Raw genomic sequence first — 14,924 nt, forward strand, 5'->3', positions numbered from 1 at the left:
ATTAGCTGTTTATTTAATTAAATTGTTTGTTTTTAATAAAAACTTTATAAATTGTATTTATCGTTATTGTTATACTTTTACTGTTTGCAAGGTGCCGTCACTTAAGAGAGACCGATGCTCATCTAAATTTATAATACATTATAGAAAGTGCATGCATACTATTTAATATTAATTAAAACACGCGCTTAATGCTTCAGTTAAACGATAAAGGCGACTGTTGGTGGCAATTGTGACTGTAATTGGAGCTGGAGCTGTAACTGTAAGAATTGTAACCAAGTTGGATTGAGTTATATATATATATATGTGACCATATACATATATTCAGTATGTATATCCACTTGTATGGTAAGATAGCAGATAAGAGATGTAGTTATGCATTTTGTATGTATATATATATATATATATGTATGTATGTGTATATATGTATGTTTGAATAAGGGATAAGCAAATTAAAGACAGTTATTACATAAGCGCCAACATTTAACGATCGTATATAGTGTATGATTCTGGCCGCGATTCCCGTTTCCGTTCACTTTTCTCGTTCTCGTTCTCGTTTGGCAACCATTGCAAGTGGAAGTGGAAGACTGTTGGGTCTTTTAATATGCGACTGTGCCGGCACTGCCATTGGCAATGGGGATGTTGCTGGCGTGCCATCGGCTTCGGCTTCCGCTTGCTGCTCCTGTTCTTATTGCGTCTTCAGCTCTTTGCCAATGCTATAAGATACGATTTTGCTCCAGTCAATCTTGGTCCTGGTTATGGGCAGTTGTCGACGCATCGCTTTGAACGTAGTGTCCGACATAGTCTGATAGTTCTCCGAGATGGCAAGCTGATACTCATTCTCGGCCTCCTCAATGAGACGTATGACCTCCTTGGCCAACTGCTGTTCATTCGAGACAACAACGCTCTCTCGGCAATCCTTTGAGGACACCAACTGAACATTGCCATCCTCATAATAGTGGACCTGCACTTTCAAGACGCCCTTCAGCTCCGCTGTGCCGCTGCCCGCTTGGAAGGTAACGTGCCACTGCGAACGCCACCTGCCATTCCAGTAGTTCTTCGGCTGAAACTGATGGTCCTCAATACAAATGGTCAGTGTTATCTGATTGCCCTGCGATTTACCAAACACGGAGCTAACCTATACACACGAATTAAAGGATAATCAATTGACATTTAATTAAACAGAGCTTAGATATGTTTACTTACGCCGTGCCTGTAGTGGTTGGCAGTGTATGCAAGTGTTTCCAGATCCAAGGCGTCTCGCCACGACTCCGCATTGGCATCGGACTCCAGATCCTGGTAGTCGGACGCCTCTTTCCGTAGGTGGTCGTATTTGAAGGATTTTTGTGTGCGAGGATCATAGAAGCGACCATTTCCTGCAAACATTAAGGAATTTCTTATCAGTAAATGCAAATGGAAACGCTTAAAAGTCTGAATAAGCATATGACATCAATGAAACAATGCATATGGAAATGTTTAAAGTCTGAATAAGCATATAATATCAATGAAACACAGCACAGTGGGACAAATGTAGCAAATTCTTGACCAGTTCAACCCTCTGGACAAGTTAATAATATTGACTTAGGGGAGTTGATAAGGCAGAAGTAGGCTATCAATTAATAACATTTTATCAATGAATCATTTCAAGTAAATAAAATGTGTAAAAATGTTTTTTTTTGCTGAAATTGATAAATACTGATACCCTAGATTTATAATTTGCTTAAATGTCGTGCTTATGATTTACTATTTTTACTAATGACGAGTTTGCTGGGGGTCTTTTTGGCGCTTTTGCCCATATTTGGAATTCACGAAAACATTGAATAGAGTGGAGAGAGAGGGGGTGCTAGTTGCGTGAAGACAATAATGAATTGATACGCACCCAAATCGTTGTATTCGGAGATGATGGCGTTGTGTTCGCTGCCCTCAACGCGCACTGGAGTCAACTGGTCTTTGTTGTACTGCGAGAAGGCGTGGCTGGCGCCATCCTTAAGCAAAGCGTCGTTCTTCAATAATTCGCGGACATCGTTGAATACCTCGTTGAATTCACCAGGCGGTGCATGTAGTATAAAGTCGGAGACAATGCGAACCTTTTCCGCATCTGTAATCTGTGCTGGTTCCATAATTTCGTCGTTGGTGATTCACGAATTCGGGGCAGTGTTTGGTTTTTTTCTTTCTGTTGTTGTTGTCTTTGTTATACTATCGCGAATTGTGTTACTTAGTATGTTAATGCGAAGACACAAATAGGTGTGGCAGTTCTAACTATCAGACATTCACGATAATATTTAAATTTACTAAATTGTTTCTTTATAATTAATATAAAAAGCTAATTCGGCCTTTTATTCTTTTTCCAGCAATTAATCGACTGTGAACGATGACGTAGAGTAGAGCTGTATGAGGTGAACAACTATCGATGACACTATCGGCGTTATCGATAATATTCCTTCAGTAAAGGCTGTTAGCTATTTTATAGCTAGCTCTAGCTATTGCGTTTGCTAGAAAAATTTTAAAATTGCTATTACCCGGAAATCGGGCTATATTAAATATTTTCTAAGCTATGTTTTGCTAATACTGTGCAAAAGTGCTCACAAAAAAATTTTAACGCTTTCCAGCCAGAAACATGTATTTTTTCTCTAAGAAAGTTGGCAGCACTGGTGTGGAAGCACTGTTTTGGCCCAAAAGGCTGCCACCCAGTAAAAATATCCGATTTGGCAGATACTATTTTAGGTAAAATGTCTAAAATAGTAACTTCAAAAATAATACCTCTTTTAAATTATTCTAAATTTTGTAGCAAAAATGTTTAAATTTTTACATCATTTTTGTTAAAATTTGGTCGACTTTTTGATATTTTTTCAGAGTTACATTTGTAACTCTTGGGGTGACGAACTTTAAGGTTTAAACCTTCATTAAAATGTTTGCCTTTATTTTATCTGATTTCAAAACTAAAATTTTCATCATATTGCTAATTTATTGCAAAGGTTTTACATGTTGCAGTTTACATTACATAAAACTCAAATTCAGCTATTCTCGCGCCATGTTTATTGAAATGCTTATCGATACATCGGTAAATATCATGCTACTTTGTCGCTTTGTCGCCGTGCTCATGATTTTGCCGCTCATTTGTCGGCTTGCCGCTCATTCTGACGCTCGCTGTTGAACCGTACGGACGCTCTCGCGGCTTTCGCGTTATTGTTGGTTGGCTCGATTAACGTTGGATTAAAAAAACGATCGTGAAGTTGTTAGTAAATAATAAGAAACACCTGATATACGTCCATATAAAAACCATTGAGTTTAATTTAGAAAACCTCTTAATTTAAGTGAAAAATTCTATAAATCAAACCGTGCTTGTGACTTGCAAACGTTGGTAAAAGCAACAAAAGTGCCTTTTCTCTTACTCTTGCAAACGTACAAATACTCTCACATAGCCGTGTGTATGTGTGAGCCCACGACGGGTTGGTAACAAATACAAGTACAAGCTGTTTGAACAACGCGCTCTCAGCCATTGTCTGTGTGTGTGCGCGCTTGCGTGTGTGTGAAACCACTTTTTACCTGGATTTACCTGTTTGTGCTTGTGCGAGTGAAATAAGCCGAAGAGTCGAAACGAAGCAGCGAACAAAGCGGAGTTGGCAATAAAATGAATACCAAAGCAATGTCGAATGAGTGAATGATGTTTGAAATGTACAAGGTATATAGTACATAAAAGTAAATAAATGCATTCTAATAAATAATATTAATATACATTGCTCTGTGCACTGTGTGTGGCATTCGATTTATTCGATTCGATTCAATTCAAGTGAATGATGTTTGTGTGCGATTGTGTCCGTTGCCATGAAAATGCAGTCTAAACAAACGGCGAAACACACGAACACAAACAAACAACAACAATTGTGAAGCAAATAGAGAGAGAGAGAATTCGAGTTCAATAGAAAACGTAAATTGAAACTGTGCGGAAAGAGGAAGGCGTAGGTAGAAGCGAGAACCTGCGATCGTTGTATACTACAGTCGACTCACACACACACACCTACATAAAAATCACCTTAGATAAAATACTAAAATAAAATACTAGTTGAAATACTCGGTGATTCATAAAAATAAAGTGTTTGTTGCCGTGATGATTTCAACTACATGAGTTCGTGCTCCCCTATCTATACCCCTCCTCCAGTGTAAACAGAATAAAATGCAATAAAATGTCGTTACAAATACAAAACAACAACAACAACAGCGAAAGCAACAACAACAACAGCGAAAATCCAGCACAACAACAGCCACATCAGCAGCATAAGCGAAAATGTCGCCGTCAAAGAAGAAATTGCAGCAACAGCAACAGTTACAGCTACAGTTACACCTGCCCACAGCCACGCCCACTGACAAGGCTGATGGCATTGGCGATAGTTTTAGCAATCACCGCCTACTGTTCTCCCGCCCTTCTTGTAGAAGCCATCCAAGCCGGCTCCAGTCCAAGCTCCAGCTCGAGTGCGTCGGCTTTTCACATGACGACGATCGGTGGATTCACGGGCGACAACCGGAAACCCGCGTTCATTAACTGCGCCGGATACGCGCCGTCCGTGAAGGAGGAACAGCCGGAGAATACGTATGTGTTTACGGTGCAAGCGGTTGATCCTGATCCCGATCAGGAGATAAGCTACAGTCTCGTACAATCGGCGGCAGATCGAACAAAATTCATTATCAATCCAAGCTCCGGTGTCATCATGACGGCGCATACCTTCGACCGGGATGAACCAATCCACGAGAAGTTCGTGTTTGTTACGGTTCAGGCCACGGATAACGGTCTGCCGCCCCTCGACGATGTCTGCACATTCAACGTGACCATCGAGGACATCAACGATAATCCTCCCGTCTTCAACAAGGCTCGCTACGATGAGTCCATGTCCGAGAATACAAACGTAAGTACTTCCCCAAGTCATAAGTGCCCCATGGCCATCCCAGCACTACGTGGGTCAAACGTGCGGACCTCGGATTACTGCCGTTTGACTGTCAAGTAGCGGCTGTGTGCCGGGGGCATTTTCCATAACCTTTTCCCATGTAAAGCAAATCCCCTATTAAAATAATTCATAATTTTGGAAAGTGTATTTTAATAAACTCTTAAAATTGTTAAAAGTTTTTAGATCCACATTTTTCTATATGTTTTAGTCACTAATACGTTCCAAAAAGACAGTTTTAGAAGAAAATTATTTTTTTTACCCTTTTTAAAATATTATTTACAATCAGGCATGTTCTACAAGTTGTTAGTGTTCCTGAAAATACCTTTGGTTACTTTCACATGTCAAAATACTTGTTGGAAAAATTTAAACTTTATTTAATAAGAATAAAAAAAATGTTTGCTTGATTTTGAACTTTATTTTACAAAATTTGATTAGTTAAATGGGAATTCGCACCAGACACAATCTAATAATATTACTGATTTTTGTAAAACATTGTATGGTAGAGAAAATTTTTGTAATTTCGAAAATATTTCTAAAAAAATAAGCCTTTATTTTTGTTAAATATAGAATAGCTGATTCATTTTTACATTGTCCAGTTAATTAATTAAATTTTTTTTTTGACTGATAAGTTTAACTTGCGCTTCATTCTTTCAGAACTTTAAGCAGATTTATAACAACATGACGGTGTATAATGGAACTTACTGATATTGCATTAAAAAAAAAAAATAATATATGTATAAATTTTACAAATCAAATTTCAAATATTTAGTTAGCATTGTTTCTGCCCTACCAAAATACTCGAGGATCGATGCTTAGGTGTGGGCGTTGAACTGGAAAAGCTGGTTACTCACTGCCTAGAAAAAGAGTCACAGGTTGAGTTCATTGTTCGCGTTGCTCGATGAGTCAATTGCCCGAAACCTTGAAACCTCGCTAAAAGCAGCTCTTGAAAGCTGCCAAACAAGTCTTCAATGGAGAGATACTACTGCTGCACCTACTCAGTTAGTTAGAGAACTACAATTTATAGTTTGTAAGAGTGTAAGAGTAAGGCGTAGGAAGGAATCCTTAACTAACAAAGATTGTGAGCTAATGAGTGGGGATTACATTAACCTGTCGGAGAAGGGCAATTGACAGAAAAGAGGCCTCAAAAGAGTGTAAATATGCAAATATTGATTATTTTAATGCTTAGAATAACGTAAAACGAGCACAAGAATAGACTAGACACCTTCTAATTGCCTTTTTAGTTAGTTTTGCCAGAATAGACTCAGTGCAAAGTTGTGCCTTCAATTGAGCAGATGCGTAATTTTCCCAGAAACTAATTGTTTCATTTCTCAAATTAAAGCTAAGAAAATGTGCATAGTTGTGATTGGGCTGTCAGCGAGTGGAAAGGAAAGTGTTTTATATATTAAGTTTTAGGGTCTTCCCTGATATTTGAATGTCATCCAACCGAAATCGTTTGTCTTTTATTTGCAGCTCGACGCGGTCGTCATGTCGATCAGTGCCAGCGACTTTGATGACGGTAACAACAGCATCGTCGAGTACGAGATTCTGCGGGAGCGCGACTTTCAATACTTTAAGATTGACAAAGAGTCGGGAATCATTTATCTGCAGCGTCCGATTGATAAGAGACCTGGACAAATGTATACGATAAATGTGCGTGCCTATAATATTGTGCCAGATCCTCTGCAGGAGGCGCATATTGAGGTTCGGATACGTGTGGTGGAGTCATCGATAAAGCCGCCTTCGTTCGTCGATCCCATTGACGTGCCCATCTATTTGAAGGAGGATCTAATGAACTTCTCGGAACCGATTGTCACACTGCGTGCTGTGTCCAACATGCCCGACAAGCCGGAAGTGATCTTCGAGCTGATCACGGGTCGCACCGAACAGACGAATGGCAAGAATACCTTTGTGTTTAACCAAATTGGCAACGAAGTGACCATCAGGCTGGGCAAGAGTCTCGACTACGAATCCATCACTGCTTACTCCCTGACAATGAGTGTGAGAAACACCTTTGAGCTGGCCGCCGAGCATAACATTAAGATAATGGTGGAGGATGTCAATGATAATATACCATTCTTTACGGAAGTCAAGTCGGGTACGATTTTGGAGAACGAGCCACCAGGAACACCTGTAATGCAGGTGCGCGCCTTCGACATGGATGGAACGCCAGCTAACAATATTGTCACCTTTGAGTTGGCCGACAATCGTGATCTATTTGCCATCGATCCTAACACCGGCAACATTACGGCTCTAACCACTTTTGATCGGGAGGAACGAGACTTTTACAACGTTAAGGTCAGCGCAACGGATAATTCTCCATCCAGTCTGTTTAACAATGGAGACCATAATCATGGCAATCAGGTGTTCCGGATATCCATTGGCGATAAAAACGATCACAAGCCGCACTTCCAGCAGACAACATATCTGGCCGATAAACTACTTGAGGATGCCAATACCAACTTTGAGGTGATCGAGGTTAAGGCCGAGGATGAGGATAATGCCTCGCAGATTGTCTACAGCATTGAGAGCGGCAACGTGGGAGATGCCTTCAAGATTGGCCTCAAGACTGGCAAGATTACGGTTAACCAGCGTCTCGATTACGAAACGATCACGGAATACGAGCTGAAGGTTCGCGCTTTCGACGGCATCTACGATGATTTCACCACCGTGATTGTCAAAATCGAGGATGTCAACGATAATCCGCCGGTGTTCAAGGAGGAGTACAGCAAGACGATCCAAGAGGGACCAATTCTGTCCAACGATTGTATACTGAATATTGAAGCATATGATCCGGATATCAAGGATCGCAATGCCGATCAGCACATCGTGTATTCCATTGTCAAAGAGGATCACAAGAAGTTCCTGACCATCGACAATTCCGGCTGTTTGCGTCTCATTCAACCTCTGGATCGTGATCCTCCAAATGGACACAAGAGCTGGCAGGTGTTAATCGCGGCTAGCGATCAGGACGGAGTTGGAACGACCCTCAAGTCTGTAAAGCCCGTGATCATCACACTGGAAGATGTCAATGACAATGCTCCATTTCTGATCAATCAAATGCCTGTCATCTGGCCGGAGAACCGTAATCCTGGTCAGGTTGTGCAGTTGTTGGCAAATGATTACGATGAACCTCAGAATGGTCCGCCTTTTGGCTTTGGCATTGACAGCGAAGCCTCTGCCGACATCAAGACCAAGTTTAGCATAGATCACGATTATCTCTTTGCAAATGTTCAGTTCGATCGGGAGGAGCAGAAGGAGTACTTCATCCCAATCAGGGTTAGCGATTCGGGTCACCCCAAACAGAGCTCGGTGAGCATACTCCATCTCATCATTGGTGATGTGAACGACAATGCCATGTCGGAGGGCTCTTCGCGCATCTTCATGTACAACTACAAGGGCGAGGCGCAGGACACGGACATCGGTCGGGTATTTGTGGACGATAACGATGACTGGGATTTGGATGACAAGAGCTTTGAATGGAAGAATGGGATACCACACGAACAGTTTCGTCTCAATCCCAGCACTGGCATGATCACAATGCTCTACGGCACCCAGGAGGGTGAATACTTCTTGACCTTTACAGTTACCGAGGACGCAGTCCTGATACCTCGACACTCCGTGGATGCCGAAGTCACTGTTCTGATCCGAACACTGCCAGAGGAGGCTGTGGACAAGAGTGGCAGCATACGGTTCTACAACATCACCAAGGAGGAGTTCATTACCGTAAAGCGGGACGTCCAGGCGGATGACAACTTTTCGCTGAAGGATCGTCTCCAACTTTCGCTGGCCACGCTCTTCAACACTTCAGTCTCGAACGTGGATGTCTTCACCGTACTTCAGAATGAGAATCGCACCCTGGACGTGCGCTTCTCCGCCCACGGATCGCCCTACTACGCTCCCGAGAAGCTCAACGGGATCGTGGCACAGAATCAACAGCAACTGGAGAATGATCTCGACCTGCAGATGCTCATGGTCAACATCGATGAGTGTCTTATCGAAAAACTCAAGTGCGAGAGTTCCTGCACCAACGAGCTGATCAAGAGCTCTGTTCCCTACATGATCTACTCCAACAAGAGCTCCTTTGTGGGCGTCAATGCCTTTGTCCAGGCGCAGTGTGTCTGCGGGTCGCTTTTACCCGAATCTCCCTGCCTGAATGGAGGATCCCGTCGATACGGCGAGAACGATGCCTGTGACTGCATCGAGGGATTCACTGGACCTCATTGCGAACTGGTCTCCGTGGGCTTCTATGGCAATGGCCACGCCTTCTATGAGCCCATCTCCGTCTGCGATAACACGCGCATCAGCATGGAGATTGCGCCACAGCACGAGCAGGGACTGGTCATGTATCTGGGCCCACTCAACTATAATCCTCTGCTGCCGCTGTCGGACTTTTTGGCGTTGGAACTGGACAGGGGCTATCCGGTGCTGAGCGTGGACTACGGATCGGGCATGGTCCGCATCAAGCATAAGCATATTCAACTGCAACCGGGTCGATCATATCAGCTGGACATCATCCTACAAAGGGCCAGCATCGAGATGACCGTCGACAACTGTCGCCTGTCCACCTGCATGAGCCTAGGTGCTCCTCAGGGTCCCAATGAGTTCCTCAACGTGAATGCGCCTCTGTTGCTGGGAGGTGCTCCCGTGGATCTATCACAACTGGGTCGCCAGTTCAACTGGACCCATGTGCCCAATCAGCAGGGATTCTTTGGCTGCGTCCGCAATCTGACTGTGAATGATCGCACCTATAACCTAGGCATGCCGTCCCTGTCCAAGAACATCGACAGTGGATGTCAACGTGCGGTGGCGGTCGCTGTCAGCTTTGGAATCGATCGTAACTTTATCATTGCGATCATCACCTGTATTGCCCTGCTGCTGATCATTCTGCTGGCCGTCGTGGTGCAGAAGAAGCAGAAGAATGGATGGCATGAGAAGGACATTGACGACATTCGCGAGACGATCATTAACTACGAGGATGAGGGAGGCGGCGAAAGGGATACCGACTACGATCTGAACGTGCTGCGCACTCAGCCCTTTTATGAAGAGAAGCTCTACAAGGATCCTCATGCGCTGCAATCGGGCATGCGTGATCCCAACGATATACCCGATATTGGCGACTTCCTTGGTGGGAAGAAGGAGAACTGTGACCGCGACACGGGCGCCTTCACAGTGGACGATGTGCGGCATTATGCTTACGAAGGCGATGGCAACTCCGACGGCAGCCTGTCCAGCCTGGCATCCTGCACCGATGACGGCGATCTCAATTTCGACTATCTGTCCAACTTTGGACCGCGTTTCCGCAAACTGGCCGACATGTACGGCGAGGAACCCTCCGATACTGACTCCAATGTGGATGACGAGCAGGGTTGGCGCATCTGAGAAGGCAGAAACAGGATCAGGACCAAGACCAGAATAGGTAGCGAGTACGAAATTGAAAAGACTTTTACGTTTACGATAAGTTGTGTAGGGCGACGGGACGCCGGCTTAGCCGGATGGATCCCAAACTCGGCGAATCGACGACGTGCCGTGCGCTCTTGAAGACATTGCAAATATAAATAATATATGTAATAGAGATAGTATTTTTTATAATCGAGGAGGATCATTGCAAGGGCATAGGAACACCTCTTTTGTTTGTTATCGCAAAACGTGATCTTGATCTTACGTAAAGAAATCTAAAACTAATCTTTAATTTAGCGAAGAAACTGCGAACCGAACCGAACAAAGCGTATTCAGCAGGAGGATTGTTGTCTGTATTTTTCAACAAAATATAGAATAGAACACACAAATACATATACATATTACAAATACATATATTACATACCCTTATGTAGCATATACATTTAAGCTAAAAATCTAACAAAAGAACGAAGAAATACACAAAAAAGAAAAAACAAATTATGAAAATCAATCAAAATAAATTCAACGAAAATTCCTACGAAATTAATTATTATAATTAAATGAAACAGATGGCATTTGTTTTCTGCATAATTCCAACATGAACGTTTATTATTATAATTTAGTTAATAATATGTTAATTTAATGTACAAGTTCTACAAAAGGCATTATGTTTAGGCTTAGTCAACAATGAAACTCCCAACTTGCGGGTCTTGAAGCTCGTTGAAACTTCCGAATAACAATTAAAATTAAACTTAAGACAAGTCGATATAATCTATAAATTATAATTAATTTATATTCATCAAAAAGAAAAGAGATAATTGCTTAAGTTTTCGCTGTAAATGTATCTATATATTCTGGATATCAATCAAAACTATCGAATCGAAGGGTTTAGCTAGACGCTGTAATTATTAAATAAAAACATATTCACATATATGTAGATATGACTGTGTGTGTTCCATATATAGAAATCGAAATGAAGGAAGAAAACTAAGTTTTATGTGAAAATGAAAGAAAAATATTTAATAATAATAAATAAATGCGATATGCGATATGTATTTTTTATAAGTCGTTTTTCGTATAGAGTCCTAAACTAAGCGAATTTTTTACATGCCAACGCAGCTAAATAACTTACAAATTTATTTATATAAATAAATTTATATACACACACACAACAATTGTGTAAAAATAAACAAAATGGAAAAAATATTAAATCAAATTCTTTTTATTATTATTTTACGATTTCTTAATCGACGGACAGATACAGAGGCAAAGAGAGAGAGAGAGAGAGATAAGCCTAGGTACGAGTATTGAAGTAAGTATACTAGGGATCGTTAATCTGCTTTCAAAGGTCAGTGAGACCTGCACAGATGTAAGTGTGTGTAGATTCTTTCAAATAATTGATGATTTTGTCAGAATTATGCCTACAAACACGAAGCATAATGGAGGCTTTTATTACTTGAAGCTCCAAAAAGAAATAAACACAGACAGAATTCTGAACAAATATAAATTTGAAATGGCGCTGTTTACACTTCGGTTTCTTTGGAGGAGTGTAGCTCGCCCAGTGGAAGTCGTTGACTACCGTCCGCGTCGACGTTGGCGTTGGAGGAAGAGGCCCATTATCTTATCAGCGGGTCGAGTGGAAAGTAGGCCGTCGAGTCGCCGGCTTTTGAATTGTGTAAATGTGAATGTGAACAAAATCGATTGGGGCACGAGCAAATGGATTACGGCAAACGAAACGAACTGGAGCAGTTTCCAAGCATAGACTCCAATTGATGCACTTATTTGTAATGCAGGTGTAGACTAGAAAATTGTATTTCTATCTATATCTCAATGTAGCATTAGTTTCAAGTCAGGGTCATTATTCTCCTCCGAGGAGCTGAAAATCAAACCCTCTCTCGTGCAACTCACATTACTCTATATACCCTGTAAACAGAAAAATTAAGCCAAATCAAAGAAATATTGTGTAATGAGTGCTTACACAGTCGATCATTCACAATTTAAGCTTGAACTTTTGTGGCGACCAGATGGTCATAAATTCTCCGGAAATTGATTTTCAATTGGCTCTCCAGCGTATCAATAAATTTTGTTGTGCTCAAAATACAAACGGGTGTAATACAAGAAGACCCCAAAAAACTAAACCAATTGCCCTCAAAAAAAAAAAAACAATTCAAAACTGTACAGAATGTAGTTAAAGTATCTGAAAGATCGACAAGCTCGCACTGGGACTCTCCTGGATTGCGGAAAGAATCGACAAATGCGAGCAGATGCGTTTCTATCTCGAACCAAATGTCGATAATAAGAACTGAGAGAAAAAAATGCAAAAATTCAGGCGAAAATGACATGGCTTCGTCAGAATGTGGCCCAGGTAGAGGAAGGGACAGTCGAAGGGCTCGTTTGAGAGGAAGCTACAAAAACAATGGCTGTTGAATAATCAAATAACATACGAGTAACCTTCTGCTACCTGTTCGACGCAGCTGCAGCTGCCTCTTTCAGGTGAGCTCGATTGTTCCCGGCACGGGATAGAAATTGGGACTGGGATATTTAGCCAATGGATTAACATAACAGCCGAGAAAAAAGAAGCGAACAGAAAGCAAAGCAAAAACGGAGAGGAAAGAAAGGTAAAGCCAAGTTGAGAACTCGACTCGAATACGAGTACTTGGGAAGATAGCAGCAGCAGCTGCTGCAGTTTCAAAAGCCGTGTGTAAATGTATCTCTCAGATACACACACAAAGCAGAGGCACTCAGATACAAACACAAACACACACACACAAATGCCTAGAGCCGCTGTGGCCGTTAACGGAAAAATGAAAGCAAATCTTTGTAACGAACTTGGCCGCCTGCAGAAAACCAGTATTTCAAACTGCTTTGAGCCGAGGTGTGTATCTGTTGGAGCTGCTCGTTGTCCGAGTATCTTTTCTTATTGTTGTGTTCTTGAGTAAAGTTTGAGTTGTGCTTTGAGTGCATTCACTCACTCACTCTTTGCTTGCTTTGCTTTGTATGCTCATTCGCCAGCAGTCTTCTTTACCTTCAACTTCTTCACGATTTCCTTCTGTTTCTCTCAAATCCCAGCTCTGGGAGCGAGCATGATCAGCTTGAAGCCGAACATGTCACGCACGATGCTATTGTCTTGATATTGATGGGCACGTCTTGGCTTTTTACTACCTGTTGATGACGAGGAGGATGCTGCCGGCTGTCGCTCTTGGCTCTTGCCTCTTGGCTGTTGGTTGTTGACTGTTTGCTGCTGCCTGCCTGTTGCTGTTACCCATCGCCTGTTCTCTTTGTCTATGCTCATCCATCGCTGCAATTTTGCATTGGCCTCGCTGGCATCCCACACAGATTCAGTTGCTGCTGCCTTTTGATTAATAACTGAACGTTGAGGAATGCCGAGCTGAGCTAAGTTGAACTGAGTTGAGTTCAGGCAAACTGCTCATTAACACTTGCTGACTATTCATCACAATTTCAATTACCATTGGCGAGTTGACGCTTTGACGCTCTGACACAATGTCTGTCCCAACTCGCATAATGGTCTGCCATTGTATTCAGTTCTAGACGCGAATTACTTTTGCTTCAAATATTTATAAGAATAGCAGACAAAGTCAACTTCAAGATTATCAGATAACATGAAACATACATACTCTTTTAATTCAAGAAATTCTTAATTCAAATATTGTGATTCAGTTCAATTTAAGGTAAGCTTTAGATTATATTCTTTGTATTCTTTGGTAATTTGGTTTTTTAAAAAAGCTACTTTTATAGTTATAAATAATCTATACAGTCTGTGAAAGCAGTCACCCTGCCCACCCTCTTGTCCCTTCGCCCATCAGCCTTTTAAGACGACACTAATAACTCTATGAAGCGAATTACGTGTCTGTTGTATCAAGTCGCTTATTAGTTGGCCAACATGCCAGCAGGTAGCTTCGAATCTGGTCGCCGCATAGAATACAGAATCAATAATACAGATCGCTCATAAAGGGAAATTTTTTAAACTGTAGAAATGCTGTTCACTCCAAGACGTGACCGTCTGAGATTCTGGTTGCAAACAACAACTGCTTATCAATGCGGGGCACGTACAACAGAGACGCACATGGTACTTGTACTTATAAGTATATATAGATGATATGCAGTGATCGACCACTTCACCTGCCATAAGAGAAACAAACAAGTTTCTGTGACGCATATAAACAAACACGAACAATAAAATATGTAAATATGTCTTCAAAAATATATTCATTGATTGCAATTGTTGTTTGATTATTAACTGCATTGCAAAAACAACTGCGCATTTATCAGAGTGCACTGCTTGCTATGCATATCGTATATGTGCTGCAAGCAGTGCATCTCTTCATTTCCCCCCAAATGATTACATGGTTGTTATTGCTGATCAAAATAGTATGTTAATATTTAAACAGAACACAAATGTTTTTAGTTTATACTGCATTTGTTGCTTTTGTTACTTTTGTTGTTGTCAGCGCAATAGCGTTAGCTTCCACTCGCGTCGCGGCCCGAAGGCGAAATCGTTGCAAAACTAGTTTAAGACCATATTTTCTGCTTAAATTGCAATGTTTCCAAGTGATTCAGTTTTCAACTGCG

The 14,924-nt window shown here is 41.6% G+C and overlaps 2 protein-coding genes across 2 annotated transcripts; one reads left to right on the forward strand and one right to left on the reverse strand.

The window, feature by feature from the left end:
* Positions 1 to 35: 35 nt before the first annotated feature.
* On the reverse strand, positions 36 to 2,386 carry LOC117785743 (F-actin-capping protein subunit alpha). The gene is made up of 3 exons (XM_034623956.1): positions 1,877 to 2,386; positions 1,204 to 1,373; positions 36 to 1,135 (listed from the first exon to the last, which is right to left on the reverse strand). Exons 1-3 carry the CDS (start codon positions 2,115 to 2,117, stop codon positions 686 to 688), a joined length of 861 nt encoding a protein of 286 aa, XP_034479847.1. The 5' UTR covers positions 2,118 to 2,386; the 3' UTR covers positions 36 to 685.
* A 733-nt stretch (positions 2,387 to 3,119) lies between these two features.
* On the forward strand, positions 3,120 to 11,389 carry LOC117783348 (DE-cadherin). The gene is made up of 2 exons (XM_034620724.1): positions 3,120 to 4,898; positions 6,408 to 11,389. The coding sequence occupies exons 1-2, from the start codon at positions 4,182 to 4,184 to the stop codon at positions 10,314 to 10,316; spliced, it is 4,626 nt and encodes a 1,541-aa protein (XP_034476615.1). The 5' UTR covers positions 3,120 to 4,181; the 3' UTR covers positions 10,317 to 11,389.
* The last annotated feature ends 3,535 nt before the right edge of the window (positions 11,390 to 14,924 follow it).

The sequence above is a fragment of the Drosophila innubila genome (genome assembly GCF_004354385.1).
Source record: "Drosophila innubila isolate TH190305 chromosome 2R unlocalized genomic scaffold, UK_Dinn_1.0 1_C_2R, whole genome shotgun sequence".
Lineage (NCBI taxonomy): Eukaryota > Metazoa > Arthropoda > Insecta > Diptera > Drosophilidae > Drosophila > Drosophila innubila.